Source organism: Mandrillus leucophaeus, unplaced genomic scaffold (genome assembly GCF_000951045.1).
Source record: "Mandrillus leucophaeus isolate KB7577 unplaced genomic scaffold, Mleu.le_1.0 Scaffold175, whole genome shotgun sequence".
NCBI classification, from domain to species: domain Eukaryota; kingdom Metazoa; phylum Chordata; class Mammalia; order Primates; family Cercopithecidae; genus Mandrillus; species Mandrillus leucophaeus.
In genome coordinates, this window is record NW_012101754.1 from 409,532 (window position 1) to 432,595 (window position 23,064).

The window sequence follows — 23,064 nt, forward strand, 5'->3', positions numbered from 1 at the left end:
AAATGCAATCCTAAAGTCAAAGAGAGAAGGGGTGTTCCATAGGGGGATAGCTGTAAAGAGAAGGTGAGTCTGGAGGCGTCATCCCTCTCCCATCAACTATAAAACTCCACCTAGTAAACTCCCAACTTGTAAATTCCATTCAGCTTGCAAGACCCAGGAGTAGTACCCCCAAGCAATTATAATGGAAAAGATTAACAAGTGATCCAGGGAACTGAGTCAAACAAAAAAGGTAAGTTAAATAAAAGTTATAAGGCCTGTGGGAGAAAGCTAACAAAGAAAGGGTCCTCTGGAATTAGGTCCAGAAAATGGTCAGGGTGTTTCTGTGGGTACTGGTTGAAGAAAAGATGAACAGAGGGCAGTGTTGTTTGGAAGAGCAAGTCATTGGTGCAAGATGAATAAGCCCGGTGTGGTGGGGTCCTGCGGCCCCTTTCATCTCAGTAAGTCCCTGTCACATCTCCATCCTCCTTCCATGTCCTGTGCTGCTATAGAAGTTCAACTTCGAGGTTGGAGAACTAGAACCACAGTTCTCTTGGAGAGCTGGGGTATTGTAAACATTCACCCTGCATCTGTCTCTCCCTCCTCAATTCTATTTTGCACATTGCTCCCGGTGTGCTCCTCCTAAAGCCTGTGTCTTGCATTATTACTATAATCTTCCTCCCTCCCCACCTCTACAGACTCCCCTTTTCTACTGAGCACTGTCCACATGAAGTGTAGGGCATTCAAGGTTCTTCGTGCCCTTGACCAAGTCTCCAGTCTTGCCTTTGCACACCTGTTCAGAAGATTTGGAATTCATTGAATAGAGTCAACTGACGCTCTCCTTGATAATCTTCCTTTTATTATTCCAGGCATCATTCTGTCTGCTGCTTCCCCATCTATGACAATTTAAATCCAATTATTCTTTCTTTAATACTTAATTCAAATGGCACCACCACTCCAAAAGCCTCCTCTGATCAGCACTCCACCTTCCTATGGCAGATTTAACAATTACCTTATATCATGGGGACCCGTAATAGTAGGTGAGAAGAGACCATATGAGTGGCGTTTTCATCTTCACCTCAACTTCAACCAGGGCTGCCTGGCTTTTGGCTGGTTAAAATTTTGGGATCTGTTGAAGGACTTTGAGAAACAGTTCCACTGCTTACCAATATATTGAAAATCACTCATGTATAGAATGCCACTTCCTACAAAGAAACAGGCAAACACAAAACACATCATTCCACTGGCTTAAAGCTGCTTTCCTGTAAGGCTTTATAATGCTGGTTTTAGTTCTACGTGCCCTTATCTCATCATCTTGGCCAAGGCACAGCCAGCTGATGGATGTTGATCTGGAAGCACCATTAAGAATAGAGTGAATAGCATCAGCCCTTCCATTCTGTCCATCCTTGTTCCCTTTGAATCCCCTTGAATTGCCATAAGGGCCACACGTGTGTGGCTTGCTCTCTCAGGGGCTCTGAGTCAAGTATTCCACCCCATACGCTTTCTGGTGCCTTTGGAACCGACAGCGTCCTCTAATTAAAGGCAGTGGGTGGTGTGATGACAGGATTAGTATCAGTGTCTGGCTTCCCTAAGGACCAGGGAACACTGTGGCCCAAGTTTTCCCATCTGTGTAACGGGATTGTTCATATGTTTGCGTATCTAGGGGTAAAATCTAAAAGGGGGTGGCACTTACTTTCTCTGGCTTGCATCTGCTCTGTTTCGGGAAAATTGTGGTGAGGAGCCCCACAGGAAGTGTGTGACTGTTTTGCTTCATTGAAAATATAGAGTGCTATGGCTTTAAATACATTGGTATTCTGCCCCTGGCTTCACTGCAGAATGAACAACAATGATGTTCTGCTGAACATCAATTCCAGACGTTTTAGGAAGGGCTCAGCAGTTTCGTGAGAATGAAGCTGTATTTCTCAAGTGTAATGAGCCAAAAACATCTTGTTTTTATGCAGCACTAGTACAGACCCATGCCCTGGACCTGTAAATGCCTTTTCCGTTCATTGGAGGCTTGGAAGGCGCAGGGTATTCACTCAGCCTTATCAGCACAAATGTAAAAGGAACATTCTGGCTCAGAGAACTGAGCTGAAATGGATATCAGGGACACAGCTTTTGCCAACTAATTATGGACTGAATGTTCAATCCAGGGTTTGCAATGTGCTGCTACCGAGTGCCTGCCCCGCCAAGAAAAGGGTTTAAAAATGGTCAACTCAGCGTAAATTATTTTACAAATCCAATATTTATTTTATCTTGTATGTACAAAAAGTAAACTCCAAGTGAACATCAAATCAAATCTAATCCTTTTGGCCACACGGACTGGTTGTTCTTTATCTCATAGTTACAATGAATCATATAAACTGTAGCCTGCCATCACCATGACACATCTGTGACACAGAAGGAATGTGCTATTTGCCTGTCTGAGGAATGTTAAATAGAGAAAAATAGATCATAAAGCAACCTGGAGGTCAGAGGGTTCTGAGATAATCCCTCTGCTAAAACACATCTGAACAGCAAATGTCCAATCTGTAATAAAATAGTTGAAGGTCTGAGTCCACTTCTACTTGGCCAACCCAGCACAAGAAATCTAACAGCACTTTGGCTTTTCTAATTTTCCCAGAGGACATGGGCCACCGACATATAAGGAAAAAAAAAAACCAAAAAAACAAAAACGAAAAATGATTAAGTTGTGTGATCCCTAACCTGTGAGTTCAGAGGAAGATTTTGCAGGACACCATTATTTCCATAGGAGATTCTGGTAACAGAGATGTCATTTCAAATGTAACATAGCAATGGTGTGTTAGGAGCAACCCATAATGAAATGACTCAGCTGATTTGTGGCAAAACAGACATACCTTGGGTAAGAAATGAAACCAACAATAACATCACACATGCAAAGATTTTTTAAAAATAAATTGAGCTATACAGTTTTATTCTTTTTGCTAAACTCAATTATTAAAAGGCTGCTTAAGAAACTTAACATCTTTGCACAACTGTGTCACTCAGGTGATCTATCTACAGGTTTGTTATAAACCAGTAAGCATCCTGAGTCCATTTCTTTGCCTGGTGCTTGCATACGCAGTTTTCTCAGGAGGAGGCAATAGTTTCATTAGCATAACTGAGGAGAGAAATCAACTTGTTCTGGTCGCCAAATGTCTTGTGTATATTTTAAAATATAACGTGAGAAAAAGAAGAATCTGTAGTTTGTAAAACTACTATCATTTTAGCATAAGTTTAGTGCTGACCTTTTCAGATCAATCATAAATAATAAATTCTCTCAAGAGAAATATTTCTAGCAGAAATGGGAAAGATGTGAACTAAAGCTATAACCCCTGTACCCTAAATATCAGCCACTTTGGGCTTAGCACTCTTTTGGGGGGTGGTGATAATACTGCATTAGAGCACATATGAATATATACCTTAGTTTACACAGACAGAATATATGACAGTTTTGAGTGATATACATTTGCTTGCTGTATCGTTTCTAATATTATCAGTACAGTCAGTATACAAAATTTTTTTGAGCAATGATAGTGACCTATCATACATGCAGCTTATGCCTTTCTGCGGCAGGATGAACATCAATTTATAAAAATCTTGTGACAAGTTGGAATTCAGCTATAGATCAATTACAGATTGCTCACTGGACAATCAAGGAAATTACTAGAAAACAGTTTTCACCACTAGAAATTCATCCACATGGACATCCACCTAAATATCCAGAAGGTCATCCCCACTTTCGTCGCTCTCCACAGTCAGCTGCCGGGTCCACCACTTCTTAACTTCAGAACCGCAGGAAGCCGCGTCAGTCATGGGGTTCATTTTGCACACGACAGATTTCATGGTTGTCCTCCCTCCAAACCGTAAGTTGACTGAGGACACTGAATGGCTTATTGGTTTTGGTGCTGTGGAATTAATGAGTCCTATGAGCCACTTGGTAGTGCTCCGCCCTATTGTACTCATTCCTAAAAACCCATGATATTCCCATCAGTGATACTTTTGGCTAATATGTTCTATCCACAGATGCTAAGTAAACATCCTTTTCAGGACTTGATTCTTTATGTTCACGATTTTTTTTTTTTTTAAATTATGCTCATGGACAACTCATGATGCCACTTGGAGGAAAAAGAAAGTGCTGTTCACCCCTTTCATTTTGAAATAATTACAAAAACTAGAAAATGGCTAAAAATTCCAATTTGGGAACTATTAAGTGTCATAGAAACCTGTGCATTCATTAGCATACGCAATAAAGAAAAAAACAAAAAGGAAGGAGAGTGTGACCCACAGTAAAGGCGAGGAGGGATGCAGTGAGGGCACGGGAGGAAAGGTGTGGTTCTGGGGCCTCACAGTCATGGTCTTGGGACCCACCTCTGTAACCTGTGGATATGTAGAGCTATGGGCAACTTCATCTCTCTGAATCCAAGTTTCCTCCATTGTAAGATGAAGACAATGAAAATGTCCTAATTACACTATTGTCAGGATTAAAACAGGTTACATGAGATGACTTAAGAAAGTGCATAGCATGACACCTGGTGACATTGTTGCTGCCCCTTCAAAATACTATTTTTCTTCCCCTCTGCCTCCCCAAACTCAGCCTGACCCCAAGAGCATGTCTATTTCACGATCACAGTTTTTGGTGGGGACCACCTAGGCATGGACCACTGGAAGTTTTGTTTTTTTGTTTTTTTTGTTTTTTGTTTTTTTTGAGACAGGTTCTCTCTCTCTCTCTCACCCAGACTGGAGTGCAGTGGCACAATCTTGGTTCACCACAACCTCTGCCTCCCAGGCTCAAGCGTTTCTCCTGCCTCAGCCTCCCAAGTAGCTAGGATTACAGGTACGCACCGCTACCGGTCAGCTAATTTTTGTATTTTTAGTAGAGACAGGGTTTCCCTATGTTGGCCAGGCTGGTCTTGAACTCCAGACCTCAAATGATCCACCTGCCTCGGCCTCCCAAAGTGCTGGGATCACAGGGGTGAACCACTGCGCCCGGCCCAATGGAAGTACTTTTGACAGCATCATTTCTTTTGTCCATTTAAATGAATACCAAGGACTGTGCATTCTCCCCAGGTCACCTCTCCTATCTGTCCCTGCAGCATCTGGCCCCCAGCTCTGTCCATGCCCTTGTTGCCTCATGCTCACACAGTGGTAACTTCCTCCAGCTTGTAACCTGCCTCCAGGCTCTGCTGTGGACAATTTGTCCTTTGGTGCCAAGTCAACCTCCTAAAGCATAGATTCCAAAAATCACATACGGCTCAGAGATCTTTGCTAGCTCCTAATTGCCTCCAGGATAAAATTGAACCTAGTCAGCTTGTAGTTGAAGGCTTTTTGTGACCTGGTACCACCATCTGCTTTGTCTTGATGCTGTCATTCTCTGCTGTGTTTGAATCAGGAAGAACCTACATCTTCTCTGATCTCTGAAAAATAAATTCTTGAATATGAAAGGGGATACTTTCCTTGGTGGTAGTCCCAGTGAAGATCCACGGAACATCGTCAGCCTCAAAATGTAAGCTGTGCTGTCATCTGCTTTGTGGAACACATATGCTACACATCTAACTTCGATTGGGCTGACGTTGGGGCACAGCTAAAGATCATTATAAAGCTCCTGCTTTAGCATGAAGTTAGTTATCTATAGAGAAAAACACGTACAAGGACACTGGGCTGTGGGGAGCATTGCTCTCCCTCCATTCCTGAGTGCTTTTAATGGGATTATCCTGGCTGTCCAAAACCCTATACAGAAGAAGCCCACAGAAGAAAATTCTCTGACTGAATCAGTAAAATATGGAAAATAATGGGTTTATTAAAGGAAAGGACTGAATGAGAGAACACAAGTGATGCACTTAGGAGAGTGACTGGCATACAGTGAGTACCACATGTTTTTTGTTGTTTTGTTACTGTACGGAGGTAAAGCAGCTTGCCTAAAGCCAGTGACCAGCTCAGCTGCAAAGTGTTCTGAGACAAATAGGGGGCCTGTCCCTTTTTGGAGAACTTGGTGGCATTTTCTGAATGAGTGCATCTGCCCACTCCCTCTTCAATTAAATACATTTTGCCCATGTTTGAGCATGCCTTGAGGCACACAGAAAGCCCTTGGAAATCTCTCCCTCTTTCTGAATCTTGGCTTTTTCATAGGTGCTGGCTTCTCAACCACGATAGCCTGAAATGTACCCAGAAAATGGGGGCTAATGTAAGTCATATTTAGAGAAGTTATTTTTGGGGGCAGTGTTTTTGACAAGACTACATTTTTCATTATGTTGCTGTCTGTAAACAACTGTAGATGCAGACGTGCATTTTGAAAGGCAAGACCCAAAACACACAAACAGAGTAAACACCTCTCAAATGCCTCGATCGCTGGAGAAATGCCTGGATGTACCTACCTGAGGGCAGACGCCACTGCCCAAACTTCCTCTGGGGTTTCCCTGCGTCAGCGGCATCTTGCCGACTTCCTCCTCGATCTGACAGTGTGGGGCTCAGGAGCTGCTGCTGGCTGCTTGTCTGCATGGGAGGAGAAGCATGCAGTTACTGTCTTTCTCAACCCTGTGCTCTCCTCCTTTTACTATAAGAAAGGAAAACACATGGCAGGAGGACAAGCGGGAAGAACAACATGGACTCAGAATGTCCATAATGGGGAAAAGGGAACATGGGTATAAAGGGTCACAGAAGCAAAAGAGCCACCACTGCACGTCGTGCTGAAGGGGACACCGCTCTTCCCAGGAAACCCCCACTGCCTCAGTCCCCTCCGTGCCTGAGAATGTCATTGTTTCCCTTCATATCTTTGCTGGCAAATCAAGGGGCAAGGACGGGACACTGAAGGAAGGAAGGTGGGGCCGTGGGGACCGGCTGGATGGGGGCAGTCTACTTTCACCAGCCTGGAGATCCACACTTAGAGCCTCAGGGAAAGAGTTCTCTTCAGGCAAAGCTGTATGATGGGCCCTGGCGGAGGATGGAGCCGGTAACAATCTAAGCTAAAGTCAAAGAGAGATGCCAAGACTTCCCACACATTTCACCTGTTCTCGGGTTCACCTGTCAGCTCTCCCTTTTCTAAAAGCCTTGGTCTTCACATCTCTTTGATATCCCCTCTTGGATATTTTTTGTGTGTGTGTGTGTCACCTCTTAGGCTTTTTCATCTAAAAACAGAGGCCTCTACAATCGTCACTTTCCCCGGCCTCATTGGCCCTGTCTCACTGTCTTTCCTGACCTCAGCCTGCCTCCCTCCCCCATGCGAGACATTGCCAACCATCTTCAGGGTGACCAGTGGCAAGGCCACTGTAGATGCCTCACCTTGCCCCTTGGTTGACTAACTCCACAGAAATCCCTGCAGTCGGTGGCAGATAATTTCTAAAGGCTGGGGAGCCCAAAACATGAAATCTACTGAAAACTGGGCTATGGCACCAGTGGGCCTCCTGGAGCACCCTGCTGGGCCATGGAGCCTTAGGCTTCCAAAGGTATTCCCGGCCCCTGGCTGCAGTGCTGCACATCACGGAGCCTGGTGCTCTTGGGGCTCTGCACAGAGTACAGGATCAGCTCCACGTTGTTAACCTCAAATTGTAACTGCTGCCTGATAAAGGGGCAGGTCCTCCCAGGCAGCTGCTTCTCACAGCACAGGACTCTCCAGGACACTGATAACTCCCTCTACTTTTTTAAATAGACACATACATCGAGTTTGAAAATGAAAATATGCCGTGACCTAATAAATAGAAACTCCTCAAGCCAACTGTCCTGAATTCCATATGTTCTTCTGATACCCAACCAAGAAAGGATACATCTTTAATGAGTCTGATTAAGGAGGTTGAAAGCCAATTACAAACATTTTCACTGATTCTACCACAAATTTCTATGACTTTAGTGAGGACAGGAAAACATTTAGGGCAGGGTTTCATGTAAACCATACTCCATGTAATATTTCCAGATTAAAATGCAGCCCTTAGATCTGATGTTCACTCTTTAGACAAAAATAAAACTACAGAATTACAAAGTTCAGGGCATTAACTGTTTTTTGGCATTCATATGAATCAGAATATTTTTAAATAACCTCAACTGCATCCAAGATGGCAAAGACACAGACGTAATCTGGATCAATGGATTTCCATTGTCTTTTTTTTTAAAATGAAAATATTCCTATTAGAAATATTGTCACCTTGTTTGAATGATGTGACCAGCACCCATTTTATTTATTTTTATTAAAAGAAAGAAGCCCACGGAGTGTCCTGGGATGGAGGACGCCTCGTGCCCATACCTCGGGTTGCATGCTGTTGTCCTGACTGTTGGCATTCGTGTCTTCACTGGGCTGGGTGGTCTCGATGCTGGGCGGGTTCAGAAACCGGCTGAGCTCTTGCTGCTGACTCTCTCTCAGGCTGTGGATGATACTGCATGACTGCTGCTGTTTCTATGGAAATGCGATTGTTTGTTTAGTAAAATAAACCCAGCATTGCGCCTGCCCCACCGCCACACAAATCATATTTTCTTCTCCCCTCTCCTAAGACCTGCATGATTGGTGACCTCTTAGGAATTTCCAGGTAAAGATCCTGAACTAATTTCAACGTTCAATTAAGGTAGGCTGATGCAAAAGTGGGCTTAGAGAGGTATGTGTTGACTTCTCAGTCCATTTTCATTTGTGTAACAATAGGAATAGTGACGGTCATTGATGCTTGTGTTTTATTTATGTTTGTTTTTTGTTGTTGGTGTTTTCTGTTTTTTTGTTTTTTGTTGTTTTTTTTGAGATGGGATCTATGTCTACTATGTCCCATAGACTAGAGTTCAGTGGTGTGATTATTATAGCTCACTGTAACCTTAAACTCCTAGGCTCAAGCTATGCTCCTGCCTCAGCCTTCTGAGAAGCTGAGACTAAAAGTGTGCATGACTGTGGCCGGCTAATTAATTAATTATTTTTTTCCCAGAGAGGAGGTCTCACTCTGTTGCCCCAGCTAGTCTCAAACTTCTGGTCTTAAGCGATCCTCCTGCCTCAGTCTCCCGATGTGCTGGGATTACAGGCATGAGACACTGCCAGCTTGTATCTTATTTAAAATTACTAATGTAGCTATTCTATTTTTTTCTCCTCTTATTTTATTCTAGGCTCATTAAGCCAATACAACCCCAACCCCTTTCCCACTTTCCTGCAAATTGTAAGAGGCAAAGTGCCTCGAGTGGATGAGAAAACCTTCGTGCTTGTCTTGGTTCTGAAGTTTCCAGGCCAATCCAGGAGACCAATCTGTCTTGGCATATACAAAAGCCAGGGCTCCTTGTGCCCTCTCAGAGCTAGAGGAGGACAGATTGATCCCTGGAGCTAACATAGCTACAGTGGCCAGCAGTGACGGGACATCACTGGGCAGCTGGCCTTGCTATAGGAAGTTGAGTTGTATCTTTTTTCTAGGAATCTTTTCTCTTCCAATAGAAATACATGTTTCTGCAATTGATGTTGTTGCTCTGAGGAAGAGGATTGAAACAATCGCTGTTATATATAAATGTTTAGTGATTGCTTTGGGTTTTTTTACCCGTCCGTGAAACATGCCAAAAGCATTCATAAAGGTAATTATCTCATAGAAACATTCACTGTAAACACAGTATATGCCAACGCAGTATACATTCATTAATTTATGAGTTAGACAATCTTATAGGCTTATAACTCAGGAAGCAGGAAACATCATTAATCTTGAGAGGTGGTCTTTTCAGAATAAACAACATTATCACAGTTTGTTGAAATTTTTAGCAGCAATTTAAAGTAGTTTTGCAAATTCAACGTGGAAAATTCTAGAATTTTGTACAGTGGAGTTTAATAAATGGACATATTTTAATATTAATAAATGTTTTTTTTTGAGACGGAGTTTCACTGTGTCACCCAGGCTAGAGTGCAGTGGCACGATCTCCGCTCACTGCAACTTCTACCTCCTAGGTTCAAGTGATTCTCATGCCTCAGCCTCCTGAGTAGTAGGGATTACAGGCATGTGTGCCATGCCCGGTTAATTTTTGTATTTTTAGTAGAGATGGGATTTCACCATGTTGGCAGGTTGGTCTCCAACTCCTGGCCTCAAGTGAGTTGAGCTCCCCACTTGACCTCCCAAAGTACTGGGATTACAGGTATGAGCCACTGCGCCTGGCCAATAAACTGCTTTTTAAGTCTTCATGACATATTATAAAAATGGGATTCCATGGAAACTCCTAATGGACTCTGCTACAGAGGGTAGGGCTGACTGTGGACCAGAGTGAAAGTCTGCATCAAGATCTGACCACTGTAAGTGGAGGTAGTGGACATAGTTTAAAGGGATAGAAGGCCAATCACAGAAGGAGCTAATCCCATGTTCATGAAGCTCTTTTCTTTTGTCCTCCTACTTCCGGGCGGGGCAGGGCGGGTACCCAACCTGCACGTGTGCAGTTAGTTCACTTACAGCTCTGATGCGCTTCAGGCACTTCTTGAGCCACATGCGGATGGTCTGCTTGGCCACCTCCTCCTCTATGGTGTACTCCAGCTGCTCCCTCGCCAGGAGCTCCTCCAGCTGCAAGCTCTTCCGGATGTCCACGGACCGGTATGAAAGCATGCTGGTGGGGGGAACACACCCGCAATCGCAGCTCTGATTTACCTGAGATTTACACCTTTAGATATGTCAAAATCCAGAGAGGACATCACTCCGTCTAACGAGTCTAGCGTTTGATGCCACCCCTCACCACCCGTGTGTCTTGGGCCGGTCCTGTCACCTCTCTCTGTCTCCCTTTCCTCGTCTGTAAAATAAAGATAGTCCTAGTAACTCCTTTATTTAATGACTAAGTAAGTTAATATCTGTGAGGCTCTTATAGCAGTGCCATCTAAGTGCCTGTAAAACAAAAGATCCAGGCTAGGTAAAGACTCAGGACTTTCTCTGCAGAAGGGAGACTGTGCCTCGAATACTTTCTTCACACTTAACCCCACGTGGTGATGGTTAATATGCTCGGCTGTGCATCACACCTCCCTACCCACTGCATTCCATTTCCCTCTCTGTTTATCTCATTCATCCTTCTGTATCTTCCTTATTTTTTTTTTTTTGAGATGGAGCTTCACTCTTGTTGCCCAGGCTGGAGTGTAATGGTGCGATCTCAGCTCGCTGCAACCTCCGCCTCCTGGGTTCAAGCATTTCTCCTGCCTCAGCCTCCCAAGTAGCTGGGATTACAGGTATGTGCCACCATGCCCAACTAATTTTGTATTTTTAGTAGAGACAAGGTTTCACCATGTTGGTCAGGCTGGTCTTACACTCCTGACCTCAAATGATCCGCCTGCCTCAGCCTCCCAAAGAGCTGGGACTACAGGTGTGAGCCACCACCCCTGGCCTTCTTTATTAATTTTAGAGGCTACAAAACAAACCCAGGGTTGAATATCCACTCCCTTTTAACCCTTGACACACAACAGGCCCATGCAGTGGTAGATGAAGCCAACACAGCAGATGTTTTGCATCGCGGGTCACGGGGCAGTAAAGCAGCTCCCAGGATGCCTGGACTGAGCAGTCCACCACCCAGGAGAAGACAGGCCCTCTTGGCAGTGTGATGCACCCAGGTGTAGCCACAGGATTCCAGGTTATGGTTCAGACCTATGCACCCTGGTGCACCTGTGCGCTACCCGCTTCTGTGAGCTCATTTCCACCCTAGAGCCCAAAGCACAGCATGGAGGCTCTTGAGAGCACTGGTACATTGGACTTCTCTTCTTTTGCTGAATCTCTTCCCACCACAGAGGGAACAAAATGAATTTTCTCTTCCTCTCTTCCCTGACTCATCAAGAATCTCATCAAAGCTTCATTGCTTTTATCTTCACTGTTTTTATCATATACTGGGCTAGGGGAATAAATAGGAAGGGGAGAAACAGCCCCACCATTGATTTTGCCTGGGTCTATTTTTATTAGATACACCAGTGTGTTCCAAAGAGGCTGAATGTTAACTATTAATGACAACAGTATGCCTATCTGCCTCATGTCAACCTAAAAAAATTTGTCACTAGGAGGAAAGACTCAGAAACATTCTGACAGAGATGACATCCTTTGTGATTCATATGCATTTCTCCATCCCATTTTCTGCTTTTTAGCTTGTTGGTGGAAGAACTGAATAGTGGGAGGTGAAATTGATAACTCGTGAGAACTTTTCCCAGATTCTTCCTGTGCTGATCTGATCTTTTTTTTTTTTTTCTAGCTTCTGGCCACAAGCATATTTCTGTACACCTGAGTTCTCCCGAAATTTGAGACACAACACAGCACCCCACACACTACTGGTAGGTACTGCTATGTGATTAAAAGAGCTACTGCTAGTCAATCGCTGTTATTTTTTTCTGTGGCATGGGCCCCTGTGGCAGTGCAGCTTATGGGACATTTCTTAAAATAATGCTTTAGATGCACAGAATGAAATACACAGTATTATAAAGGAAACCAATTATATTAAAGTACAATTCTCAAATTACTTTAAAACGGCAGTGATATAGTAACATAAGTGCTTCTTTATTATTCCATTAAATAATACCATCTAGCAGAGCTCAAATGACTACCCTAACTCAGAAGCACTGGTGAGCATAAATGGTATTTTAAGATGTCAGCCAAGGCAGTCAGTTATGTAACCTGAAAATATCTATGATTTCTCCTGGTAGCAAAGACACGGATACTACTAATGTGACTGTGGTTTGTTGCCTACATTCATCGTGGAAGAGAACGCCGCATTTCAAAGACCGACTAGTGAAAATAAAGATGTAATTGTTTCCCTTTGCAAGTCCATGGGCCTCTGTTTTATCCATGGACTCCTGCTGAAGAAGCTGTTATGGGTTAAATGTTTCCTCCCAAAGAAAGATGTGTTGGAGTCCTAACCTCTAGTACCTCAGAATGTAATGTTATTTGGAAAAAGAATATTGCAGATGTAATTAGTAATTAAGTTAAAATGAGATCACAGTGGAGTAGGATGGACTCCTAATGTAATATGACAGATGTTCTTATAAAAGGAGGAATTTGAACATAGATACACACACACACACACACACACACAGAATGCCATGTGAAGATGGAGACCAGGCTGATGCTCCCACAAGCCAAGGAATGCCCAACATTGGCAGCATACCCCCAGCAGCCAGGGGAGAGGCTGGGCCAGATTCTCCCTCACAGGCCTCAGAAGGAACCAGCCCTACAATACCTCCATCTCGGACTTCCAGCATCCAGGACTTCAAGACCATACCTTTCTGTTGTTTAAGCCCCTCAGCTTAAGGTACCAAGTTACAGTAGCCCAAGGAAACAAATACAGAAGTCTCCCAGGGAGAAGAAAAGGCAGAGACTCCATTTGACCCTCTGTCCTGTCTGGGTGCTCATGAAATGCCTGGAAAATCTGGTGTTTTAGCCAATGGGGCAACCATCACAGAGCAGGCCAGGCGAATTCTTATCAGACCTGTGCAAGTGAGGCGCTCTGCACGTTAGTCCCAGCTTTACCAGAGCCCTGTAACCACAAGCAAGTCATTCAGCTCTTCCTGGCAGTTCCCACATCATAGGGAAGGGGTGGGACTATGCTCTCCCAGATCCCTTCAACCTCTCCCCTCAGGGAGCACCTCAGTGGGCAGGGGCCCCTATGGGACGTCAGGGCACGGCTGCCCAGCCCTCCCATGTGAGGCACCTACTTGGAAATGATCACTGGAGGACAGCGGGAAAGGGCACTTAGCACCTGGGACATGTGACCCTGCTTCACGACCACAGCAGATGTGGCATTTGGGTTGGAAACACACTGCAGAGGCCTTGAAGGCTGATGGCTGCAGTTTCTGGCCCCGGTTCAGCTCTGTGAAAGCCTGCCTTGTACCTCAGGACGTCGTGGAAGGTGACGTCGCCACCGTTGTGGAGCCTCTCCATTTCGTAGCACATGTGCTTAAACAGGAGCTTGTCCTTGTCCAGGTCCACCTCCAGCCTCCCACGCAGCAGCCGCAGCAGGAACTTGACACGGAATGTGGGGATCACCCCCTGTGTGGCAGAGCACAAGCAGCAGCAAATCATCATCAGGCCTCAGTGATAAACTTGGGTTTCTCAAAAAAAAAAAAAAAAGGTGCTATTTCTCAAAAGCTAGCATAATTAGCACCAGATGTGAAGAAAGCTGGTCACCTCCTTGGAGCCTGGTGGAATTAAGTGCACTGAGAAGAGCAGAGGATGGAAAACTGAGTGATAAATTTCTCTCTCTGGGATGTCACCACATTGCAGCATTTGGAGTGAGGCATGGGAAGCTCCCCCTCAGCCCCCCAGGATGCTGCTCTTGCCCTCACCAGGCTGATGCTCACGTGGCCTGTCTCATGGACTCCGCCTCCAATGCATGCACTGAGTGGGTCATAATGCACTCACACAAGGTAATGGACAAGACACAGACATGTAATCCTCTTCTTCACTCAATCTGGATGCTAGGAATGTCTCAATGTTTATTGCAAGTTTTTCTGCCCTTAAAAGATAACTTGTGGTGGATCATGCCTGTAATCCCAGCACTTTGGGAGGCCAAGGCAGGTGGATCACTTGAGGTCAGGAGTTCAAGATCAGCCTGGCCAACATGGTGAAACCCGGTCTCTACTAAAAATACAAAAATTACCCAGATGCAGTGGTGCGTGCCTATAGTTCCAGCTACTCGGGAGGCTGAGGCTGGAGAATCACTCGAACTCAGGAGGCAGAGGTTGCAGTTAGCCGAGATTGTACCACTGCACTCCAGCCTGGGGACAGAGTGGGACTCCATCTCAAAAAGAAAAAAAAAAAAAGACATAACTCCTTTTCATGTCTTCTTCAGGATTAGAAAAACTATATACAAGAGAATTAGGCCCCCAGCTCCGCCCTCTTCTTGGTTAGAACTGATCCAGACACTGAGAATCTAAGGTGTGTTGCTACCTCCCACGCAACACAAACCACCATGCCCCCCTGGCTGGATCTTTGAATGAACGTGCTGGGCAGAACACTGGTGAACACAACTGCCTGCCAGTTACTGACATCTCAGTGTGCAGGGCAGTGTGTTCTTCATGTGTGTATTACATTAAAGCAGGGTGACAGTTATGGAGAGACAGGTGGGTCCTGAGGAGCTGAGAGTGAGCTCAGATCCCCTGCACGCAGGGCACACACTATCTTGAAAGCCCTCGAGACAGGAGCCTGGGTGGGCGGGGGTACCAAGAAGAGGGATCAAATTGGGGTGAGGGCACTGACGGGGTCCCTCATTTGTGACGCCCATGCTGGCTCCTTGGTCTTTGTGCCCTTCATCAACTCTTCTTGAACTATTTCCAGATCTCCCTCCAAATACTCTGGCAGAACCTTCCTTGTGTTGTTCAGACATGATGTCCCACAGCACCCCTCAGGCCACCTTCATGGCCATTCTTGCCGGTGCAGCCCAACCCCAACTACTGTCTATAGTTTTAACTTCTGGAAATACTGCTACTAATACTATTATTATTTCACTTTTTATTATTTGTCTCCACCTATTAGAATGTAAACTCTGTGAGTACGGGAGCTGTTCCATCTTGTTCATTGCTATATCCTCAGTGCCTAGAACTGTGCCTGAGTGTTTGCTAGGATGAGGAAGAGAGAAGAGGAGGAGGAGGAAGTGGAGGAGGAGATAGAGGTAGAGGAGAAAGAGGAGGTGGGGGAGGAGGAGGTAGAGGTAGAGGAGAAGGAGGAGGTGGAGGGGGAAGAGGAGGAGGAGGGGGTGGATGAGGAGGAGGGGGTGGATGAGGAGGAGGGGTGGAGGAGGAGGAGGGGGTGGAGGAGGAGGGGGTGAAGGAGGAGGAATAGGAGGAAGGGAAGGAGGTGGAGGTTGATGACAGCAATGACAAGAAGAGGAAGAGCAAACCGCAGCTACTTTGGCTAATTTTAAGAAATCTTTGTCAGCCTCAAAACCATTTAAATGTTTGAGACATGTTGGTAAGTCTCTTTGAGGTGGGGCATGAAACAACAACCCACTCCCATACCTCTCTTTTATCATCCACCATGTTCCATATGATTTGAAAGTGGCGAAGATCGTTGTAACTTAAAAGCTGGTCCTCCTCAGTGGAATAAAACAAGGAGAAATTCTCAACAATTATGGCTTTTAAAAAAAGAAAAATTCAGAAGTTAGACAATTATGCTAATCTGTCATATTTCAGAAAGAGTAAAACATCCATTATTAATAATGGATTCTATCACCTACATCATAAGCCAGATTTTTAGTGTGCTTTTAGTATGGTTTCCAAATTGGCATGTTTACACTTGGACTAAGCTATTTCTGCAGCTCCTGCCTTTCCAAAGCATGAGGGTCATAAGCACAAACACACATTCTGTGTATAGAGATAGTCATGCCAGCTGGCTTTAACTCTTAGTTGAGAGTTCCAGGGCCATTTTTAAAGGTCAAATTGAGTTCTGGGTGGCCCCATGGCTGGGTGAATAAGGTGTACCTTTCAAAAACATAAATGTGATATTTCAAGGCTAGACAGTCCTCTCTGATATTTGTTCAACTCAGTCCATGAGAAGAGCTCTTTTGAAATTAATGATCATAATAAATGGTACAACTCTTAAAATTTCAGTCAACTGTCATTTACATGCCTTTCAAAGGTCTTTTCAGCTTCTGGATTGAGAGACAACAATTTATAATTAAAAATGCCATGAAACACCCACCTCAAGCAATCCAAGATAATTGCTTGAAAATCATACATAATTATCTAAGTACCTGAGTTTAAAGAGTAAAAAGTATTCAACTAACATCACTTACCTACAAGCAGATTTAGCATGATGTAGGCAATGATGACATAAAATGAGCAGAAATACATAAGTGCCCCAGCATAGTTTCCACAGTCTGTTGCCCAGTATGTAAATTCATCTGGAGTACAAAAAGGAGGCTGAACCTTTGGGGCATTGGGGCAGAAGAAGGAGGAGAGGATAAGAGTAGAGAATAGAAATTTCTTTTAGCTGACTATAGTTAATGAATAGATTCCTAAACATATAGAATATAATTAACTTCAAAGTAAGCTTTCAAAAGCCACATACATTGGGTACATCATCTATAGCAAAAGTAAAGAATATTTCACTTATTGTATGCTGTTATCTTGTAGAATCCCAAGGTTACTGCCATTTTTAAAAGCACAATGAAAATGAACTGATCTCCACTAGATACTCTTTCTGCCTCTGCCACCAGCCCCAAGTGATAAGTAGCCACTGTGATGCAAACTGCAGAAAATCAAATAAAAAGACATTTGTAAGTTTTTCTCTGACTGAAGTAACGGGTTAAGATTTGGGAATATACACTCTACAGGTATACCCTGGAGACATTGCAGTTTCAGTTCCAGCCTGCTGTGATCAAGTGAATACTGCAATAAAACAAGTCCCACGCATGTTTTGGTTTCCTAGTGCATATGCAAGTCATGTTTATACCATACTGTGGCTTATTAAGTGCACAATGGCATTATGTCCAAAAAGGTACGGACCTTAATAAAAAGTATTTTTATTGCTAAGAAAAGCTAACGATCATCTGAACCTTCAGTGAGTTGTAATCTTCTGCTGGTGGTGGAGGGTCTTGCCTCAATGTTGACAGCTGCTGACTGAGCAGTGTGGTGGCTGCTGACGGCTGGGGTGGCTGTGGCAATTTCTTAAAACAAGACAACATGGAGGTTTATCGTATCAACTGACTCTTCCTTTCATGAAAGATTTTTCTGCAGCATATGTTGCTGTTTGCTGGCATTTTACCCACAATAGAACTTCTTTCGAATTTGGAGTCAATCCTCTCAGACCCTGCTGCTGGTTTATTGAGTAATTTTATGTAACATTATAAATCCTTTGTTGTCATTATGACTACGTTCATAGCACCTTCTGCAAGAGTAGATTCCATTTCAAGAAACCACTCTAATCATCCATAAGGAGGAATCTTCATTCCTTCAAGTTTGATCAGGAGACTGTGGCAATTTGGTCACATCTTCAGGTTCCATTTCTAATTCTAGTTCTCTTGCTATGTCTACCAACCACATGTAAAGTGACTTCCTTCACTGAAGTCTTGAACCCCTCAAAGTCATCCATAATGACTGGAATCAACTTCTTCCAAATTCCTGTTAATGCTGATGATATTTTGACCTCCTTCCATGAATCATGAATGTTCCTAATGGCATCTAGAATAGTGAATCCTTTCTAGAGGTTTTTCAATGTACTTTGCCCAGATTCATCAGAGGAATCACTATCTATCGCAGCTATTCACCTTATGAAATCTATTTCTGAAATAGTAAGACTTGAATGTTGAAATGACTCTTTGAGCCATGGACAGAATGGATGTTGTGTTAGCAGGCATGAAAACAACATTAATCTCCTTATACATCTCCTGGTACAGCTCTTGGTTGACCAGGTAGATGCATTGTTAATGAGCAGTACTACTTTGAAAGGAATCTTTTCTTTCCTGAGCAGTAGGTCTCAAGAGTGGGCTTGAATATCCAGAAAACCATGCTGTAAACAGCTGTTCTGTCATCCAGGCTTTGTTGTTTCATTTATAGAGCACAGGCAGGGTAAATTTAGCGTAATTCTTAAGAGACTGTATTAGTCCATTATCACGCTGCTAATAAAGACATACCTGAGACTGGGTAATTTATAAAGAAAAGAGCTTTAATTGACTCACAGTTCAGCAGGGATGGGGAGGCCTCAGGAGACTTACAATCATGGCGGAAGGGGAAGCAAACATGTCCTTCTTCACATGGTGGCAGCAAGAAGTGCCAAGCAAATCGGGGGAAAGCCCCTTATCAAACCATCAGATCTCATGACAGCTATAGTGAGAACTCACTCAGTATCACAAGAACAGGATGGAAGAAACCACCCCCATGATTTAATTATCTCTGCCTGGTCCCTCCCATGACACAGGGAGATTAAGGGAACTACAATTCAAGATGAGATTTGGGTGGGGACACAGTCAAACCATAGCAGGGACCTAGGATTTCTGGAATGGTAAATGAGCATTAGCTTCCACTGAAAGTTACCAGCTGCATTAGTCCCTAACAACAGAGTCAGTCTGTCATTTGAAGCTTTGAAGCCAGGCATTGACCTCTCCTTTCTAGCTATGAAAGTTCTAGAGGGCATCTTCTTCCAATAGAAGGATGTTTTGTCTACATTGAAAATCCATTGTTTAGTGAAGCCACCTTAATTAATTATTTTAGCTACATCTTCTAGATAACTTGCCACAGCTTTTACATCAGCAGCACTTACACTTTTATATTATGGAGATGGCTTCTTTCTTTCCTTAAACATCATGAACCAACCTTTGCTAGCATCGAATATTTTTTTCTGCAGCATTCTCACCTCTCTCACCCTTCATAAATCTGAAGAGAGTAAGGGCCTTCTTCTGCATTTGGCTTTAGCTTAAGGGCATGTTGTGGCTAGTCTGATCTTCTATTCAGACCGGTAAAACTTTCTCCATATCAGCAATAAGGCTATTTCTTATCAGTCATGTGTTCACTGGAGTAGCATTTTAATTCCCTTCAAGAACTTTTCCTTTGAATTAACAACTTGAGTAACTATTTGGTGCAAGGGACCTAGCTTTTGGGCTAACTTGGCTTTTGACATGCCATTCTCTGTAAGCTTAATCATTTCTAGCTTTTGATTTAAAGTGAGAGATGTGTGAATCTTCTTTTCACTTGAACACTTATAGGCCATTGTAGGGTTATTAATCGGCCTAATTTCAATATTGTTGTGTCTCAGGACATAGGGAGGCCCAAGAAAAGAGAGAAGCGTTGGAGAAACAGCTCTTTGGTGCAGCAGTTAGAAGACATATGACATTTATCAATTAAATTCTCCATCTTATTGAGCATGATTCATGGCACCCCTCAAAACAATTACAAAAGAAACATCAAAAGATCATTGATCACAGATCACCAAAACAGATATAATAATAATGAAAAAGTCTGAACTAGTGAGAATTACCAAAATGTGATAAAGAACCAGAAAGTGAGCAAACACATGCTATTAGAAAAATGGCCCTGATAGATCTGCTCAACACAAGATTGCCATAAAGTCTTTTACACAAGACTTTGTAAAAATGCAAAGTCTGCAAAAGGCAATAAGTGAAGCATAGTAAAACAAGGTGTGCCTGTACATAGCAAATTCACGTTCAAATTGTGTAAGGAGTGAGCCCCATTCCTGGAACACTGTCATGGGATGCTATGGAATAGCACAAGACTTAAGTCATCAAAAACTCTCTCATTGTTTACAGGCTCAATAAAATGCCAATGCCTCTGACAGCACTTTCTGGTTTTTCTCAGCCAGAGAAACTAGCTCTTTCTTCTTTAATCCCAGCATTCTGCTTGTATTTTTATTTAAGATTCGTTAAATTTTGCGTTGTGTTCTATTTGATTTGGCAAATTCTCCTTGTTAATTCATGCATGAAGTCCTAGCGCTCCTACTCTGTGCTAGGTTTGTGCCAAGTTTGGGGAGAGACTGGTAAGAAAGACATAGGCCCAGTCCCTTCTTCCTGCTGACAGTTGGATGCTGTGTAATCCAATATGGTGACCACTAGCTCCATGCAGCGATGTAAATTTAAATTTATGTTAATTAAAATGTAATAATATAAAATTAAAACTAAAAGTCAGTTCCTCAGTTGTGTTAGTCGTATTTTCAGTGCCCCATAACCACATATGGCTAGTGGCTCCCCGAATGAGACAGTGCAGATTTCCACCACTGCAGAACTTTTATAAGATAGCATTGGTCTGTCCTATAGTGAGAAAGAGATAAAATAAATGAATGTAAGCCAATAATTCACTACAGCTGTGATACTTATTACAAAGGAGAACTATAGAGCAGCATAAGAACATATAGCTGGCTGTCTTAGCTGAAGGCAAAGACCTGAAGGAATGGATATTTAAACTGATACCAGAAGGATGATGCTTGGGGAAGACAAGGTATAGTAAGAAGGAAGTATAAAGTATACTTTATAGTATAAAGGAAGAGTAGCTCAGAGCCCTTGAGGTAAGCTCCTGGAGTGTGCCTTGGAGTTGCTGAAGACCTAGCACCTAGCATATAGCTGAGGGGCAGTGAACTATCTACTGAATATGTTAAATTAAAGGGCTCCCTGTTTGACTTTGATTACCAAAATATTAAAGATGGGAGGGAAAGAACAACACCCACAGAATGCATATTTGTTGAATGGAACTACAATAGCTCAGGTTGGGTTAATTGAGTATTTTGCCCTAAATATTCATGCATTGAAATGTATAATAATGCAATTTTATGGACTGAAGTGTCAGGATTTATATTTCATACACAAAGTCTTGATGCTAACAAGGATGATCCTGCCAACATTGGGTTGCAAGACTTTCATGCTGATTCTAAGTCTAAGTTTTGTTCATGGTGAGAGATATTTACCATACAGTCATGCATAATCTTGTTCCAGTCTTCACCTGTGACAATTCGGAACAGTACGGTAATAGCTTTGCCAGCCGAAGAAAAGTTTGCATGCCTAATTTAAGAAAAAAAAATTAACAGAATGTGAATAGAAGGGTTTGTCATGAAATAGCATAGTTTGCCACCACCAAAACAAGTGGAGGTTGTAGTAAATTTGGTTGCTAAGTTACCTTTTCCAAAGGTTATACCTTTTTATTAGTTTGTCATTTATACTTGCCTCCAAATATAGCTGTCTGAACACCCAACTCTGGCATGACCACTAATTTATTGCCATTCATCTTGAATGACTAAGTAGGCAGGCTTTGGCAACTAAGTGATTCCTTCTTTCACTTGGAGGATGCTATAAAAGGTGGGGCAGCCATGTAGCTAATTCCTACAACCAGACATATTGGTATATACTTTGTTGTATCAGGACTTTAAAAAAAAAAAAAACAATGAGATGCATCCTTAAAACTTAGGCAAATCATTGAAAACTGCTTTTCATATATTACAACCATTTGGGGGGCTCTTACTTCCCATATTTTCCTGAGAAAGAAACCCAAAGTTATCTTAAAATTGTTCCAACTAAAAATAGTATATCATTTTTTGGCAATATGTAGATAGAAAAAGTGCTGGAATTGGGAGTGATGATTACTGAATGTTGGTGGAATTATGGATTCTTTTTGTTTTCTTTTATTTCTAAATTTTCTAAGGTTTTGAAATTAGACCTTTTCAGTTGAATAACCTTTTTCAACTGGAAAAATATCATTTAAAACTTGGCTATTTTAATTCCCAACAGATTACTTCCCCTTCCCCTCTCCTAGACTTTAGTAGACAAAAAGCATTTGTTTATTTAAAATTTTATTACTAAAGGGTTTGCTTGATAAATGAATAGAAAGATAAACATACACCAACCTGTTAATGTTCTCCCCATATTTCACAGTACCAAACAAAACAACTCCAGCAAAAGCGTAACACAGCAGCAAGAGGAACATGCCTACTATGATAAAGAAGCTCTTGTACATGCTGACGACCACTGTCAAGAGGAGCATCTTTAGCGTTACCTGGGGACCAGGGGTGGGAAGGAGAGGGAGAGAGACAGAGAGAGAGAGAGAGAGAGAGAAAGGGAAGGGGCGGGAGGGAGAGAGAGAGAGAGAGAGAATATTCAATCCATTAAGCTATGGAAGACCTGGGTAGCAACTAATTTTTAAGCAGATTGGCTCAAAAGTGATTCTTAGGTATATCATTTGAAAGTTGCTTTCTATAAGGTATTAAATCTAAATATTCTTCAAAACCCACCAGGCATTGGGTGAATGTTATTCTTCAAACATTTCAGCCTCTTCACACAAATTAATAAGAGTAACACTAAGCATTTTCATCTTCCATTTTCTCTTCTCCTGCTCCTCAATTCTCTATGATAAGGGCTACACATTTTTGACTGATAGCAAGTAAACTCAGGTTTCTTCCACAAATAGACTTTCACAGAAACAAACCTAAGCAATGGTATAATACTAAATAACTATAAAATATTAAATATATTGGTTATGTGTACATATGGAATGTATATATGAAATAATGTTTATAATAAAAAAGGAAACAGCATTGTAAAAAATGAAAAATATATGTGGAGTATACCCACGAACATTAACAAATACTATTAAAAAATCTGGAATCCCATCCTAGCTAACATGGTGAAACCCTGTCTCTACTAAAAATACAAAAATTAGCTGGGTGTGGTGGCGCATGCCTGTAATCCCAGCTACTCGGGAGGCTGAGGCAG

General features: G+C 42.7%; 1 protein-coding gene across 1 annotated transcript in view; it reads right to left on the bottom strand.

The window, feature by feature from the left end:
* Positions 1-2,202: 2,202 nt before the first annotated feature.
* Positions 2,203-23,064, bottom strand: part of NALCN (sodium leak channel, non selective) — a 323,614-nt gene continuing 302,752 nt past the window's right edge. The window contains exons 35-43 of the mRNA XM_011977215.1: positions 22,200-22,348; positions 21,267-21,360; positions 16,651-16,783; positions 15,875-15,990; positions 13,750-13,907; positions 10,356-10,506; positions 8,210-8,359; positions 6,351-6,468; positions 2,203-3,884 (exon numbers count right to left, since the gene is read on the bottom strand). Of these exons, the coding sequence (XP_011832605.1) occupies positions 3,691-3,884; positions 6,351-6,468; positions 8,210-8,359; positions 10,356-10,506; positions 13,750-13,907; positions 15,875-15,990; positions 16,651-16,783; positions 21,267-21,360; positions 22,200-22,348 (1,263 nt within the window). The 3' untranslated portion in view covers positions 2,203-3,690. The remainder of the gene's footprint in view (positions 3,885-6,350; positions 6,469-8,209; positions 8,360-10,355; positions 10,507-13,749; positions 13,908-15,874; positions 15,991-16,650; positions 16,784-21,266; positions 21,361-22,199; positions 22,349-23,064) is intronic.